The following is a 16729-nucleotide window of genomic DNA, read 5'->3' as shown; positions in this document are numbered from 1 at the left end:
TATGTAAATAAGTTAAATATAATAAATTAACAACAATTTACTATTCAATTTTACGCTATAAAATACTTATAATGAATTTTAATTTTTTTATATAAATTTAAATTATTTTTAATACTGGCTCGCAATAAAATATTTATAATTGTTTTTTATTAAATTAAGAGGATTAAACCTTGCGTCATCTCCAATTAAAACAAAACGCACGGATATAATTAGAAAAACACTTATTTTCCATTTGCCCAACTTAGTGCAGTGAAGTTCCTCAGTCCTTAGTTAGTCCCATCATCACACAGATCAAACTGACTCAGTTTTCTACAACAACAGCAGCAACACGCAAACTACACCTACGATTAGGGTTTCCGCCATTCCCCAAATATCCATCTTTCAAAAATTAGGGATTCTTCGGCCATGACGGACGGCTATTGGAATCGGCAACAGGCGCTTCTCCCCCACTCCGGCATGCTCAAGCGACCGCGTTCGGAATATGGTTTTTTCTTTTTTCTCGATTTTCTTCGTCTTTTGGTTCTCTTTTGTGCAATTTGCCCACTTTCTCTTGAATTGTTGTGAAAGTTTGCAATTTTCTGTTTCGTTTGTAAATTATTTGTTGTTGGTTGTCACAATTTATTTGGGCGTTAAGTGCCAATTTTCTTGCGCGTTAAACGGTGCTAATTTTCTCGCTTATTAGGGCTGCGTTTGAAATGGTTCTGTTGAGGTTTAATGGTGCCTGTCTTTCTTGGGTCTTTTCGTTAATTTGTGGGGGTGTTTGTTAACTTGTGTTCGGATCCTGGTGTTTTTGTTGGAAGACAATCGATCTATTCTTCTTGTGTAGAATTTGTTAAGGTTTTGTTAATGTAGAAAAACAAACGCCTTTTGGACTTTAGGCATTGCATAGGGTTTATACTTGGGGTGAGAATTCAATTTAGGTCTGGGATACTGTTTATTTGGATTTCCTTTTTGTTTAAGATATCGGAGAGCCCAATTAAGTTGACGCCTCTCTTTTTATTTTTGTGTCTGTTTCCTTTGCTACAAAGTTTTGGATTGGTTTTGGGGGGAGGGGTGGATAATACTTTTGTTCATTAATAAATTGCACAATAAAATTTATGTTTGTTGACCTTAATCAGGAGTGATTGTAAGGTTGCATGATACTATCATTTGACAAAATCTCAATTGTCGAATAAAAGGAAAGTTATATATTAAATAAATAGTTAGTAATTACAAATTTAGTTGCAAGTGAGTTACTTTACGTATTGTAGATATAATATAAGCCACCTGGATTTCATTTTAATTGTTCTCCCATTCAGTTTTTCTCCATGCTGTCAGTTCTCATTGTATCCACCGTGAAGAAGTTTCCCTTTGCATTGCCGCATTGATCTTTGAGAGAGCTGTATCACACACCCACTCATACACATTCACCTTTTCTCTCATTTCCCTACATATTTATAATTGTAAACTCGCTAATTTTGTCTTCAATCTTCCATTTTTACATTATTTTCTGATCAAAATTTTGTCAATCCACATATTTCAGTTCATTTAAAAAAATAGAAAATCCAACCTTATAGAGCAACGATTGCATTTCCATTTACTACTGGTGTTTTTTTATTGTCTAGCTCTTGTGAATTCAACTTTGAAACCTCAAATTCCTGTCCTCTCTCTTGAATTTGTCATTGCAGTTTTTCTTGGTTTTTCCACTTTTCCTACTTTTGGCACCCTGGCTTTGTGAGTTTTATCTTGATCACCATTGTGGTAAGTTGACAGGGGAGCCTCATGTAGTATACCTAGAAAGAACACGTTCTCTTTCATTGGAAGGGGAAGAAGTGTATTTGTCTATTTCCATCTTCTGATAAGAGATATTTGAATGAATGTGGTTCCTATTATCCTGGTTACATTGTTGATCTTTTTTCAAATTGTTTTCTTCTAGTGTCCTTTTAATTAAATTTATTGCTATACTATTTTTTCTTTCCGTTGGTTTAGATATGCTGATTAGTGGATTAGTTAATTTTATTTTATTATGTACAGTTAGGCTTATTAGGTCCAGAAAGTTTAGTTCATGAAAGCTTGTGTTGTGGGTACATTTTCCGTCTTTTTGTCTAGTTCTTTTTAAAACATTTTCTGTCTATGCCATTTTTGCTTTATTAGTTCCTTTTAATATGTTGGATCTTGATATTCTGATGGTGCATGAGTTGGCAAGTAATGCTATCTTTCTGCTGTGTCAGCAAACCATAATTTGGGTTTCATAAAGCTGCACCAAAAAATGGACATTCTTCTATTCTATTCAGTCTATTGCAGTGCCAGTGTATGAATAGGAGTCATATATGATGGGGATTTTTCAATATGGTGTTTACAGCTTTAGTGCTCTTTGCTATAGAATTGATTTGTATCAATTATATTTTTTTAATGTTATTATTTTATTTTTTCATTTCAGATATGCCAGCTTCTGGTCTGTCTTCAGGTAATGAGATTCATAATTATATTGCTCGTGATGATGACCGTACTGGTACTGGTACTGTTCACCGAATGATAAAGGACACAAAAACAATTGGAACTGCTTATGACCGCTACCTTCAGAGTGGGGTAACACTTCATCTTGCTGTGTTTTCTTAAATATTTCAGTGTTGGCTTTTTGGCACTTTCACTACTGCTTTTTTTGGGTGTTTCACTGTTTGCTTACGAGACTCATGCATCCTGTTTGTTTATACAGCAGCTTTCTTCATTTGCCTCTGGGGAAGCCAGTACAGTTGGTGGTATTGGGTTGGCTAGGGGTGGTGGTGGGGGATTACCTGGCCATTCACTAGCTGATCCTGCTGTTTTGGGGCGTCATGGGGGTGGTGGTCCAGATCTAGCACCAAATGGACGGGGTGTTAATTATGGTGGTCAGCTACCTGTAGATGCTGTTTCCAGGCCTGGACCTGAGACGGTACCTCTACCTCCAGATGCTTCTAGCACTTTGTATGTTGAAGGTCTCCCATCTGATAGTACAAGAAGAGAAGTGGCTCGTATCCCTTTTATTCTAATGCAATGCTTGGGATTTTCATCTTCTTGCTTTTCATTTATTTCCAGAGTTACATTGATTTTAGTTCTGTTATTCAAATTCCTTGACATCACCTTAGATATCTTCCGCCCCTTTGTTGGGTATAGAGAAGTGAGACTTGTGAGCAAAGAATCCAAACATGTAAGTGCACTGTTTGCAACAGATGCTTGCTTGTCATCTTTTGGTTATTTAGTTTATTGGTAAAAATTTGCATCCTCTTTGTGGTGAAATGGCTGTTCAATGCAGCGGGGTGGAGACCCTTTAATCCTTTGTTTTGTGGACTTTGCAAATCCAGCTTGTGCAGCAACTGCTATGAGTGCCTTGCAAGGTATCATTTACAATTACCTTCTGATATATAAGTAAATTATGTTTTGGTTTTGTAAATTACATGCCTGCATCATTTTAAAATGAGATGAAATGTTGATGATTGCTATGAATTACAGAGCATTCAGGCAGAATTTATTGTGCAAATAGAATCAGATGTGAACATTCTGCTCTATTCTTGTTTGTTCCAGCCCCTAGCGAAACCAAAATGTCATCCACGCTTGGATCTTATGTTGTTCTGATTTATATTTAAAATGCCTTCTTCTTTTGTGGAACTGAATTTGAACCTCATTTCTTGTTATGCTTATATCAAAACGCACTAAAGACAATCCATATGTCATATTTTATCCTATTCTACGCACATGTCAAACACTGCCTTTGCATGTTTAAATATTTTGAACTAATGGCTATGGTTGGGACCATGTTCCCAATGATAAAGCTGTTAGAAAATCTATAAAATATCTCAACATTATTGCATGTTAGAATATTTTATAATTATTTGATTACCTCTTGGGAGTAGTTTCTATCTTTCATTATTTTCTTTTGGTTAAGCTATAGGAAGGAGGGAGACATTGAGCTGAAACCTCATGTTTTTTAGACAACACAGATGCTTAATTTATATTGAAAAAAATGGAATCAACACAATAAATAGAGATTTCGTATCCTCTTATCATATATATGGGAATAAATAAAACGTTCTTAATAATAAATATATAATCTAGATACTTTTTGTGACAAGATTTGCATTATAACACCCCCTAAAAGCTGAAGCATTTAGGTCACATATGTGCCCAACATCTTGCAAATATAAACAATCCTTGGTCTTCTTAAAGGATTGTTAAAGGACTTGGTGAATATGTTAACCAACTATTCACTAGAGTCGAAAACAATCTAGTGATGTCTCTGGCTCCAATTTTTCTCACATGAAATGACAATCACCTCAATATGTTTGGTCCTCTCATGAAAGACAAGATTAGAGGGAGTTGAGAGAAGCTAAAAAGCCTTATTTCACTTAGTAAATCTGATACAACTTACTATTGTATTTATAGGAGATAGTAGTTCTAAAAAGTAAAAGAGTGGGAAGCCCCTAACAAAACCCTAAAAGTAAAACCCCTTACATAAATATTAATAATAAAGACATTTCATTTCAACACTCCCCGTCAAGATGGAGCATATAGATCATATGCACCAAGCTTGGAACATATAAATTGAATCGTAAGCCCCCTTAGAGATTTGGTCAGAATGTCTGCGAGTTTTTCATTAGAGTTGACAAACACAGTAATAAGATCCTTTGACAACAACTTCTCTCTAATAAAATGATAGTCAATCTCTATGTGTTTTGTTCTTTCATGAAACACTGGATTGGAGGCAATGTGAAGGGCGGCTTGATTGTTACAATACAACTTCATCTACTCATTTTCACAAAATTTCAACTCTTAAAGGAGTTGTCTAATCCACACAAGTTCGCATGTAGTTAGAGCCATAGACTGATACTCAGCTTCAACACTAGATTGAGCAACAACACTTTGTTTCTTACATTTCCAAGATATAAGGTTTCCTCTAAGTAAAACACTATCCTATGGTAGATCTTCTGTCAATTGGACAACCAACCGAGTCTGCATCACAATATCCTTCAACTTGAGTGCTTCCCTTGTCCTCATACAACAATCCCTGTCCTGGGTTCTCTTTTACATATCTGAGAATGCAAATCATTGCATTCCAATGATCAACATGTGGATTTTGCATAAATTGACTCAATTCCCACCGAATAAGAAAGATGAGGTCTTGTTATGGTAAGAGAGATGAGTTTTCCAATGAGCCTTCACCTTGGTTTCTCATTAACTTTTGATTTGAGTCCATAGGATTATCAATGTGATTACAATTTGTCAGGCCTGTTTCCTCCAAAATATCAAGAGCATATTTTCTTTGTGAAATGATGGCACCTTTTGATTGTGCCGCTTCAATACCAAGGAAATATTTTAGTCGACTCAGATCTTTGGTCTGAAAGTGGTTGAACAAATGATTCTTTAATTGAGCACTTCCAGTGACGTCATTTCTTGTAATGACAATATCATCAACATAAACCATAAGATAAACACATTTTTCAGGAGAAGAGTGACCAAAAAATACTGAATGATCCATCTCACATCGTTTCAATCCAAAATTCTGCACAACCCGACTAAATTTACCAAATCAAGCTCAAGGTGATTACTTCAAGCCATAGAGGGAACGATGTAATTTAGAAACTAACCTAGACTACCCCTGAGCAACAAACCCAGGAGGTTGTTCCATGAATATCTCTTCTTCTAGATCATCATGAAGAAAGACATTTTTAATGTCCAACTGGTAAAGGGGCCCTTGACGAATGGCAGTCATAACAAGCAAAATATGAACAATATTGGTTTTAGCCACAGGGGAAAAGGCATAACAATAATCGAGGTCATAGACTTGAGTATATATCCCTTAGCTACTAGACGAGCTTTGAGACGATCGATTGCACCAGTAGGTCCAACCTTTTATAGCATAGACCCATCTACAACCAACAGGCTTCTTACAAGGAGGAAGAGGGACTAGGTCCTAAGTGCCACATGGTTTCAAGTGCCTGCATTTCATCAATCATGGCTTGTTGCCATCCAGGATGACCAAGTGCCTCATGAACATTATTAGGAACCTTAAAGGAAGATAAGGAGGAAACAAAGGAGAAATATGGAGGAGACAAACGATGATAACTCAAATTATTATAAACAGGATAAGGATTACGAGTTGACTTCGCCGGAGAGAGTGACGTTTGATGGCGGCGGCGGACAGCAGAGCGAACGACGAAAATGACATAGGGACGATGTCGTTGACGATAGACTGGCTCTTGATACCAACTTGAAGAGTTGAGAGAAGATGAAAAGTCTTATTTTTCACTAAGAAAACCTTATACAACTTACTACTGTATTTATAGGAGACGATAGTTCTGAAAAGTAAAAGGGCAAGAAGTCCCTAACAAAACCCTAACATAAATATTAATAATAATAAAGACATTATACTTCAACAACAATAAACTTCTGCTGGACTGAAAGTAATAAAAGGTGACTCCTTCTCTTCCATAAGTGAGGAAATCTGCCACTGCACACTGAAAAGTTAGAAAACAGTGACCCCTCTTCTGTAAGTGAGGAAAATTGTCATTGCACACTGAAAACGGGCATTTCCGCTCTTCCTGCATTAGAATGTGTTTAGACTGCGCTTCTCCCTTTCTAAAACACAAATTCCCACTCTTCTTTCAGCTATTTTAATTCAACTTCCAAATTCCATTCAGTCTCACTTCAATTCAATATATCTTTCTCTTTGTTTTTAGGATGACATATAATGATTTTGTGTGAATATCAATTTCATAAAATTTGTAGGATCTTACGATTCATGTTGCAATCTTCCGATTTACGATCTATACTTCCCTTTCTAATCTTGAGTAAGATCTCGATTTTGACTACCTTGGGTATGACAACTACTAGTGTAAGAACTCCAATAGATGAGACCAAGGGAATTTTTAGTAGGCGTTAAAATAGAGAACATGACATTGGATTGAATACGTTGTATTGAGTAATAGTTTATGCTATATCCCAATGGTTTGGGCAAGGAGAGTTCGATAATTGGCTCACCACATTCATAAAATGAAATATTTGGATGAGTAACCATCAGATAGTATAGTTGACCAACCAACCCATATATTTTCCAAGGATTCGACAAGGGTTCCCCCTAATTGGTTATTCTCATAATTTAAGGTAAAACATATATATTATTATGCTGAGATTACATATCCATATATACAATGCTAGAAAGCTATTTTAGGAAGTATAATAATAGCTCCTAAAGAAAGAATCCCTATATTTCAGGGATATCCTAGTCATACCTGATAATTATAATCTCCTATATAAGGAAGAAATATAATTAATAAAAGCAAAGACTTTAATGGAAATAATACAGCTAAAAAGATTCTAACACTCCCCCTCAAGCTGGTGAATAGGTATTTTCCATTCCCAGCTTGGAAACAATACTTTTCAAGTTGTTACTGTTCAACCCCTATGTTAGAATATCTACAAGGTTGTCTTGTGAAGAGACATATGGAGTACAAATTAGACCACTATCTAATTTTTCTTTGATAAAATGTCTGTTGTTCTCGATGTGTTTGGTTCTATCATGCTGCACTAGATTATGAGCTATGTTAATATCAAATTTGTTATCACAATAAAGTCTCATTGATTCATCTGACTTTATTCTTAAGTCTTCCAAGATGATCTTTAACCATAGTAGTTCACATATCCCTTGTGCCATTGCCCTGAATTCTGCTTCAGCATAGGATCTGGTTACCACATTTTGTTTTTTACTCTTCCAAGTCACAAGATTTCCGTCAAGGAAAGTGCAATACCCTGTAGTTGACCTCCTGTCCACAATTGACCCTGCATAGTCTGCATCAATATATACTTCCACACTTACATTCCTATTTCGTTCAAACAATATTCCCCTGTATGGGATTCCCTTCAAATATTGCACAATTCTTAGTGCGGCTTGTAAGTGAACCTCCTTAGGTTGGTGCATGAACTAGCTAACAAGGCTTACAACAAATGCAACATTAGGCCTAGTGTGAGATAAATAAATCAGTCTACCAACTAACCTCTGATACATTTCCTTGTCAACTGCAGTACCTTCTTCTGCATTCCCCAACTTCATGTTTGGATCAATTGGTGTACTCGAAGGCTTGCATGCTGTCTTCCCTGTTTCTTTCAACAAATTTGTGATGTATTTTTGCTGAGATATAAATATTCCCTTTTTAGAATGGGCCACTTCAATCCCTAAGAAATACTTCAATTTTTCCGAGGTCTTGATTTCAAATTCCTTGGCTAGATGTTGGCCTAAGTTGTTGCTGCTTCTCATCATCACTTGTTACTATAATATCATCTACATAAACCAATAGCACTGTAACCCTCCATGATTTAGAGTGTTTAATGAACAAATTGTGGTCTCCTTGACTTTGTTTAAAGCCCAGACCTATCATAACTTTAGTAAACCTTCCAAACCATGCTCTTGGTGAATGTTTCAACCCATACAATGCCTTTTTTAGCTTGCAAACAGTGTTGGCAGCTGTTTTTCCCTCATATCCAGGGGGCAATTCCATGTAAATCTCCTCTTCAATTTCTCCATGAAGGAAGCAATTTTTAACGTCAAATTGATGCATTGGAGATTAAAGGATTAGGGATAGTTACCTCATGTAATGTTGGGTTGGATGGTTGAACATGGATAGACTCTGGAATGGTCTTTGTCTTCCTTGTATAAACCAGATTTTTACCAAATCTTACATTAGCCCCATCTTGAGTGAATTTAGTGAGTTCCTTCTCAGCTGTTACACTTTTAGTCCTTATTTCTGGTCCTAAGCTCAAGTCAGGAAGCATAAGGATATCATCTTCATTTGTTGTAGTCTCCTCCTGAAGATGATCTTTATAGAAGTAACTTTTGTGCTAAAAAGGTGACATCACAAGACAATTTTTTGGATGGTGGGTGATAGCATTTATATCCCTTTTGTGTAGATGAGTAACCTATGAAAACACATTTTTAGGCTCTAGGATCAAGTTTACTTCTAGCATGTTCAATCGTCCTCCTCGATTGTTGGTTTTGTATGATACAATCATTGTTAGAAATAATAACATTGCATGAGAGATCGTGTATGAGTTTTTTAATGGAGACTAAACTAACAAATAATTTAGGAATATGAAGGACATTTTTAAGGGTGATAGATGGGCTTATTTGAACATCTCCTTGACCTGCTGCAGTCATTAGAGAGCCATTAGCTATGGATATTTTCTTGTTGCTAGGGCAAGGGGTGTAAGAGGAGAAAGTGTTAGATAAGGGTGTCATATGGTCTATAGCCCCAGAATCTAGTATCCAATATGGGTTAGGGTGTTTATCTGAGGTATTAAGTCCAAAAGAGATAAACTTTCCCTTTACCTTTTAAAGTTTTGCGAACAAGTTGGGCCCATTTCAGATAATTTGTTCCATTTAAGTGGTAGGCAGTGTTGAGGTTTTGGAGTTGTTCTTGATTGGTTTGTGATGCGATAGGCACCACTTCAGTAGTGTGGTCTGCCATGTTCAAGCAACAGAACGATGGTAATGCACTGAGAAGAGATTTGAAAGAAAAAGCACTACAAAAGAAAGCAAACTGTAGCAATGAAGGCTATGGTGTAGAGTTGTGTTGGCAACAACAATGAAGGTTGTTTTTGAAAGGGAGAGTGGCAGCAATGAAGGCTGCCAGCTAGGGTTTTAGTGCACAGTTAGAGGCGGCTCCCAAATGTTGAGAGCTCTGATGCCATCTCATAATTTAGGGTAAAACGTATATATTATTATGCTGAGATTACAAATCCATGTATACAATGCTAGAAAGCTATTTTGGGAAGTATAATAGCTCTTAAAGAAAGAATCCTTATATTTCAGGGATATCCTAATCATACCTGATAATTATAATCTCCTAAATAAGGAAGAAATTTAATTAATAAAAGCAAAGACTTTAATAGAAATAATACAGCTAAAAAGATTCTAACATGTTAAGAAGTGGACTATAAGCCTAACTCAATCTCACAAAAACTGGCTCATAAGGTGAGCACTTATATATTATAAATTGGCCTTAACTCTAGTCGATGTGAGACTTCCAACACACCCCCTCACGTCGAGGTATATACATCTCGAATGTGAGAGTAGACATTAATGGGTGGCTCGATAGCGGGTGGAACAATACGCTTAACAAATAATAAATATTGCTAGGATAAGCTCTAACCATAGCTCTGATACCATGTTAAAAAGTAGATTTTAAGCCTAATTCAACCTCACAAAACCGGCTTGTAAGGTGAGCTTTGCATCCACTTTATATTATAAATTGATCTTATCTCTAGTCGATGTGAGACTTCCAACAGTTAGTAATTTGAACTTAGAATCCATGAGAATCTCCAATGATTTCACACTTGATAGCTAGTTTCTTTGACATCAAGAGCAGGCTTCCTCTTTAAGATTATTGAGACATTCTTGGATTCTGCAACTTCTATACACAAACAAGTATCGAAAGTTCCAAGTTTTACTTTGGAAGTAGTAAGAGAGGGTACTACTTGAGGCTTATAATTCGTTTTGGTCATTGTTGTAATTTCAATATCATCCACAAACAATGAGATAAAGTTTCCCTGAGGTGAATGGGGATGGAAGACAAAGTGGTCAAGTTCACTATGAATCAAATTGAATTTTGTACCACAATCCAAAAGTGGCCTATCCAAAAGAGTTCTTAATATTAGATCAGAATAGCTGCCAATGATAAATGACAAGTGATAAGTCCTAACCATTTGGGAACCCACTCTCAATAGAACCAAACACTTAAATACTCTAATGAGGATCTCTTACTACTCAATTTTGGATTTGACCACTCTATAATACCCATGTTCCCGTTATAGCACTGCCCTTTGTTGACATTTGGACGTCTTTCACTCTATGACACTTCATTCAATACCCTACTTAACTAGTCATAACACTTTGTATGTGGCCCTTTTCGAGACATTGACAACCAACTCTTATACCAATTGATAAAAATCCAAGCATTTTGGGAATCCTCCCTCAAAAGCTAAAGGGAGAACCATACCCATAAATAGTCCATTATGCATCTTGGACTACTCGATATGGGACTTGGGCACCCTAAAATACTCAAGTTCCTACCAACAACCAGAGAGAATAATAGTTAGACAAAATTTATTTGGATCAACGACGAGAAAGTATCTAAGTAATTTTGCAATTTAATGGTATGCTTTGCACCACACAAGTCTTCTATCCATTTTTAGTCCAATCTGGGTCAACTTCAAAGGGAGAGGTGGGGGGTGTGGAGTGGTGTTGGTAAAGCCAATGGCGGTCAATAATCCATTTTGGGTGAGACGATGCTTCACTTATAGAGTTAGGAATCAAGAATAAAAACATAAGACAAAGGATAAAGGCAAACATAATATGAAGGAGAAGGGCAATGATAACTAAGGTTAATATAGTGCGGGGTGGGTTGAGTCAAATATGTTTTCTCATAGAAATAGGTGAATCATTTTAAGTAGGCGGACCCAAATCCTGTTATGAAGAAAGCACTAGTGAATGGTCAACTTGTCATCGCGAGTTGTCACAAGAGCATGTACATTACTGTCATGAGGTTGTGAGCATGGTTATCAAACTCACGGGTTAACTTGTTAACTCAGACTAGTTTACATGCTCACTCATCGCTTCTGAGTCAACTCGAAAGCAAACTCGTTTTTTGTGTGGAATCAGTAAACTCGGTAGCAAAATTGGTAAACTTGTATCAAATTGCGTGTTTAGAAGTGTGTGAGTGAGTTCGATGGAAATGTTTTTTAAACCAAGTCGTAGGCATATGAACTCACAAGATTAGGGCTTTTGTGTTTAATCCCCTTCTTTTTAACTCCATCGGGCATTACCTTCTTGCCTCACTCGTAGTTGCAAAGCCCATCATTGTTTTTGGCGTTGTTGCTTGCAATCTATGTCAGCTATTGTCACAGTCGTGATCACTATTGTCCAAGGTCGTTGTCACTGGTCGTCATCGTTGTTTCTTGTGTATGTCGCTGATGTGTTTGTCGTGGACATTGGCACTGTTTCACAATCGCCTGGTCAAAATAGTTTTTGGGTTTTTGTTGCTTTTTAATTTCTCAGCCCCTCTGTTTCGCACTCTTTGTTTTTAATTTCGAATTGTTTTTAATTGTTGCACTGCTTTTTTTTTTAATTTTTTATTTGTAGTGAAAAATTAGATTATTAGGTAATCTTCCTGAACATTTTGACATTTCAATTTATCTTTTATAATATTTATATGAACTTATATTTGAAGTTATATAATTTTGTAAACTTATTTTTATTAGGATGTTTTTCATATAATTTTTTTTTCATGTAAAGTAAACTCTGAGTTTACAAGTTAAGTTTATAAGTTGAGTTTACTTGGTTGTCACGAGTTTTGTGTAAACTCTTGATTTTGACAACTTTAATCGTGAGTGACCTTGATAAGTTTGAACGGGTTGCTACTTGGGTCTCTCCTTTGGAAGCATCTAGGGAAACCACAAGGTCATCTTTGAGAAACAGATGGAGGTGGAACAAAAGTAAGGGCTCTTTTTGTTGACAGGAGACACCATTATGTGAGAAGAATGAGAATTATCAAAATAATAAAGACTAGAAGGGAGACGTAAATAAATATGAAATATTTTGAAGGTAGGAGCGAAATAACAAAAACCTTTATGTGATATAATGTCCTAGAAGACATTTAATGTACCTTGCCAAATGTTTGTACCTGCAGTTAAATTATGATCAAAGCAATTGGAATCAACTTCATTAGGAGGGATTGCATGAACATATGTATGAGAAAAAATGTAAGAATGTGGACTCGGTTATTTATGACAAAAGATGTCTTGTGATTAAAACGTTGTGAGAGCTGTATCTCATAAGAAGCGGTAGGGACGATTGCCACGAAGGAGAAGAGTTATCTTAATAAGATGCTTTTATGCTTAGCCGCCTCATTTTGTTGAGGAGTGTGTACATAGGATGTTCAGTGAAAAATGTTATTGATTTACCAGTATGAGCAATCAAAGCAGTAGTGCCTAAATGTTGGCTGCTATCAAACCATTGAACAAAATTCTCGTCAAGGACAAGGTTGTCAAATTCGAGAATTTATGTAAACTCGTAAGAGAGTCTAGTAAACTTGACTCGTAACTGCACATGAAAAAAAGAATTTATATGCTTCTGAAACTATTTTGATCATCAAACTTTTTATTTCATCATAAACAGAAGCACAAGGTTCAAATCCTCCCTACTTCTGGCAAGATGATGCTTGAATCTAAATATTTCTCCACTCACAATCTTTGAGCAATAATTTTACATTTAACTTTTCTACCATTACCATTAATATCTGTCTTAAGTTTCTATCCAATATCTGATATGTTCCCTAGACCAATTTTACTTCTACTTTTAATAGATGAAGATGCACTTGGATTGTTCTCAATTGAATTTGAACCATTACCAAACATCCTACTTTAGTTTCAGCTAACTACAAAATTCCGAAATAAAAAATTATCTAAGTGTAGGGTCACTTATTTGTCACAAGGGGAGAGGATAAAATTTTAGTCACAGTGCTGATAAAAAGTAAAATCAGGAGTGACTGGACATAAAACGTGAGGTGCAGGGATGCAAAATGAAAAATAAAACATAGCGAACCTGTAGACGTGAGGTGTGAGGGGCTATCTATGAACTGACACCACCCATGGTAACTGGGAATGTGATGGCGGCTGACGATCGCTTGCAACGTGAAAATGAGAGACAGAGAGCATCAGAGCAAGAACTGCAATCGTATGAGACTAAGGAAGAAGATGGGCTTGTTTGAAAGAAGATGATTCAAAAACCCTAATATGGTGAGTCAGCCCTAAAATTGACTTCGTTTTATAAAAAAAAATTCTCGACTAACTCACCAACTCAGAAGCACACTCACGAGTTCGACTGAGTCTATCGATTCTACCTTTGATTCTACTATTCTACTTCAAAACCAAGTTTGCTTCCAAATTAACTCGGAATCCATGTGTAAATACTTAAACTCATCTGAGTTAATGAGTCAATTCACCAGTTTAATTACCATGGTGAGGGGTAAGATTAACCTGGTATGATCTACAGGCTGTGGGGGTCTTTGTAGGAGATGTGTAATGTGAGATCCATTGGCTTGGAAAGGGGACGAGGTTGGGTTTGGGGTGTGGCATTGATTAGTATGAGAGGGCAGAAAATTGGAAGTTAGTTTGGACGAACGCATAAAGAGGCCGACAAAGTAGCCTGTGAGTAGAGCAGTTGTATGGTTTGTAATCGTAAGAAGAAAGCCAAGTATATTTGATGAACTTGTTTTGAGAGATCTCATGGTAATTAATATTTTAAAAGTCTGGTCTTTGACAGACTTGTATAGCAGCATTGTGTGATCAATGTAGCCTATGTCAACTACTGTGTATAATGCTTTTGTTCATCTTGTAGTGATTAAAGGAAATTTAAGTTCTGTAAGAATACTAAATAAATGACTAGAATCGAAAATAAATTAGATTAATAAAACTAGAATACAGTGGCATGTGCTGTGCTCCCTTGGTTGGGAAATCTAACAGTTTCTTATACTTAGCGACTTCACATATTTTGGTGCAGAAAAAACTTCTTGGTGTTTACTGACATTATGGTTGATGTACAGGTTATAAAGTTGATGAGCTCAACCCTGAGTCCAGTCACTTGCGGCTTCAGTTTTCCCGGTATCCTGGTCCAAGAAGTGGACCTGCATCTCGAGGTAAAAGATGAGCTTGTTCTCATTGGCCATTTATGTGTTATGCTCATCTGAATGTCGGTGATTCTTTATACCATGTATTGGGGGAGATACTCCATATGCCGTTTTATTTGTTCCCTCCGGATATTAGGGCATTTGAAATGCATAAAATATTTATAGGATGAGATCAGAGTACAATTTCAATTAGAAAAAGTCTAACAAATTTGGATTTTTAGTACATGTATTCAATTACTCTGCTGTATCATTATTTGTTAAATTTAGTATATTAACTGATCTATGGTAGCGTTTACTGTTACGTTATTGGTCATCCTGTTACGTTTCATACCATACTGGGGATGTGTGCAAATTGGGTGGACTGTAATGTAATGTTGGTTATTCCAAAAGCTTTTTTAGCGTAGGAATGTGTTAAACTACTGATCTTTGCTACAAAATCCTTTTACCACAAGCTAGTTTAGACATCACAACGTGTTCGTGGTTATATATTTTTAACCTGAATTGGTTAAAAGCCTTTCGAGTATTTGATCAACACATCTGAACACCTTTCTGAAAAACATTCGGATTTGTGCATTGTTCAAATCAAGTATAGCCAAAAGAAACTGCATTTTTCCGAGAAAGTAAGCATTAGATATTTTATGCCTTGAAATGAAGTTAATTAAGCTTTACTTCGTTAGAAAAAGGACAATCGTAATTCGAAATCAATGACCATGGAAAATGTGCTAGACTCTGCTTGTAGGTTTTGGTGGTCACTCGTTCCCAAAATCCAATTTCAAAAATTTGGTTCTGAAAATTGTTCCTGAAAATTTGGAAAATGTTTCAAAAAGTTTCCAAAATACAAATCTTGAAGTCACTTTTTTGAAAGAAAAAATGATAATTTTGAAAATAAACCAATAACATAATGTGGGCAGGAACAAATGTTAAAACATAATCATTTTTATTAATAATTGTAGTTTATACACACACACATATATATAATATAAACCAGTAATAGAAAAAATTATCTAAACATATTTTAAACTAATATTAGCAAGTTATGGTCATCACTTCAAAAGTTAGAAGACCATAAAAGTATTTAACATTGGGAATGCTTTCTAATCAGATTCAACAAACATAATTACATTTCTATTAATAGAACATTGATTCTTTTAAGGGTAAGCCTTTTTCATTTTCCTTTTATTTTACTGAAGCATTCTCACCCGTATTTAATATAACACAGTTTGGAAGAAATTATTTATCTTCTATAAGATATTTTACAATTTTTAGTATACTATTAGATTTTTTTTTTATTTATCTTTATAAAGTATTCTGAGTATGGGTGTTTTTATTAAATAGGGAAAATAAAATTTTAAAAGTCAATAACACTAAAGATAAATTTGATTTATTCATAATATCCTTTAAAATAAAAATAAAGTTAACTAAATTAATTATCTTTTGTTGGTATATGTAACTTCATTATAAATACTTGTACTAAGAATGAACTAGTCTTGTCGTTTATTTGGGTTTGTGTCCAATTCTACATTTCAAAACATTTTTTTTGAAATTATGAGTTAATGATACTAGACTCAATCATGGTGTCAATTTTTCTCTGCAAAAAATTCTATTATGTTCGTTTCCTTATATTTGTTTATAAATTTAATAATTTATTCAATTTTGTGGTTGATATATTTTTTAATTAAACTTTCATGGAAAATTTTAGTCAAAGAAATTGTTTTGTAAGTCTAATACTGATACAATTGAATAATTTATTGTCAGATATCTTATTACTAACTAATCTGAATTATGATGGTCTTCACTGACCTATATTGGCACATAATTAAGTATTATTAAATGTTGTAATTTGAAAAGCTTAAGTATGTATTCATTGGATCTTGACTATATTATGCTTTAATTTAGACAACCTACTAACTTTTGTTTTCTTTTAAAAAGGGTGTTGAAAACATCTTTTTCATTTTTCTTCATACATAATTACGTGTTATTACACTTAATTATTAATATTACTTTAGAAACAACTTTTTTCGTACATAAATCAAAGTGAA

At 35.1% G+C, this 16729-nt stretch overlaps 1 protein-coding gene across 2 annotated transcripts; it reads left to right on the top strand.

The window, feature by feature from the left end:
- Window positions 1–218: 218 nt before the first annotated feature.
- Window positions 219–14993, top strand: LOC108345777 (RNA-binding protein 1). Of its 2 annotated transcripts, none has more exons than XM_017584526.2 (6): window positions 219–484; window positions 2420–2568; window positions 2699–2990; window positions 3105–3166; window positions 3272–3353; window positions 14607–14993. In XM_017584526.2, exons 1-6 carry the CDS (start codon window positions 406–408, stop codon window positions 14708–14710), a joined length of 768 nt encoding a protein of 255 aa, XP_017440015.1. In that variant the 5' UTR covers window positions 219–405; the 3' UTR covers window positions 14711–14993. The 2 variants fall into 2 exon arrangements, with proteins under 2 accessions (XP_017440015.1, XP_017440014.1); XM_017584525.2 differs by having other exon boundaries at window positions 2696–2990.
- The last annotated feature ends 1736 nt before the right edge of the window (window positions 14994–16729 follow it).

Source organism: Vigna angularis, chromosome 8 (assembly GCF_016808095.1).
Source record: "Vigna angularis cultivar LongXiaoDou No.4 chromosome 8, ASM1680809v1, whole genome shotgun sequence".
NCBI classification, from domain to species: Eukaryota; Viridiplantae; Streptophyta; class Magnoliopsida; order Fabales; family Fabaceae; genus Vigna; species Vigna angularis.
The sequence above is the reverse complement of the archived record's forward strand: the minus strand, read 5'-3'. Positions and strand labels throughout refer to the sequence as shown.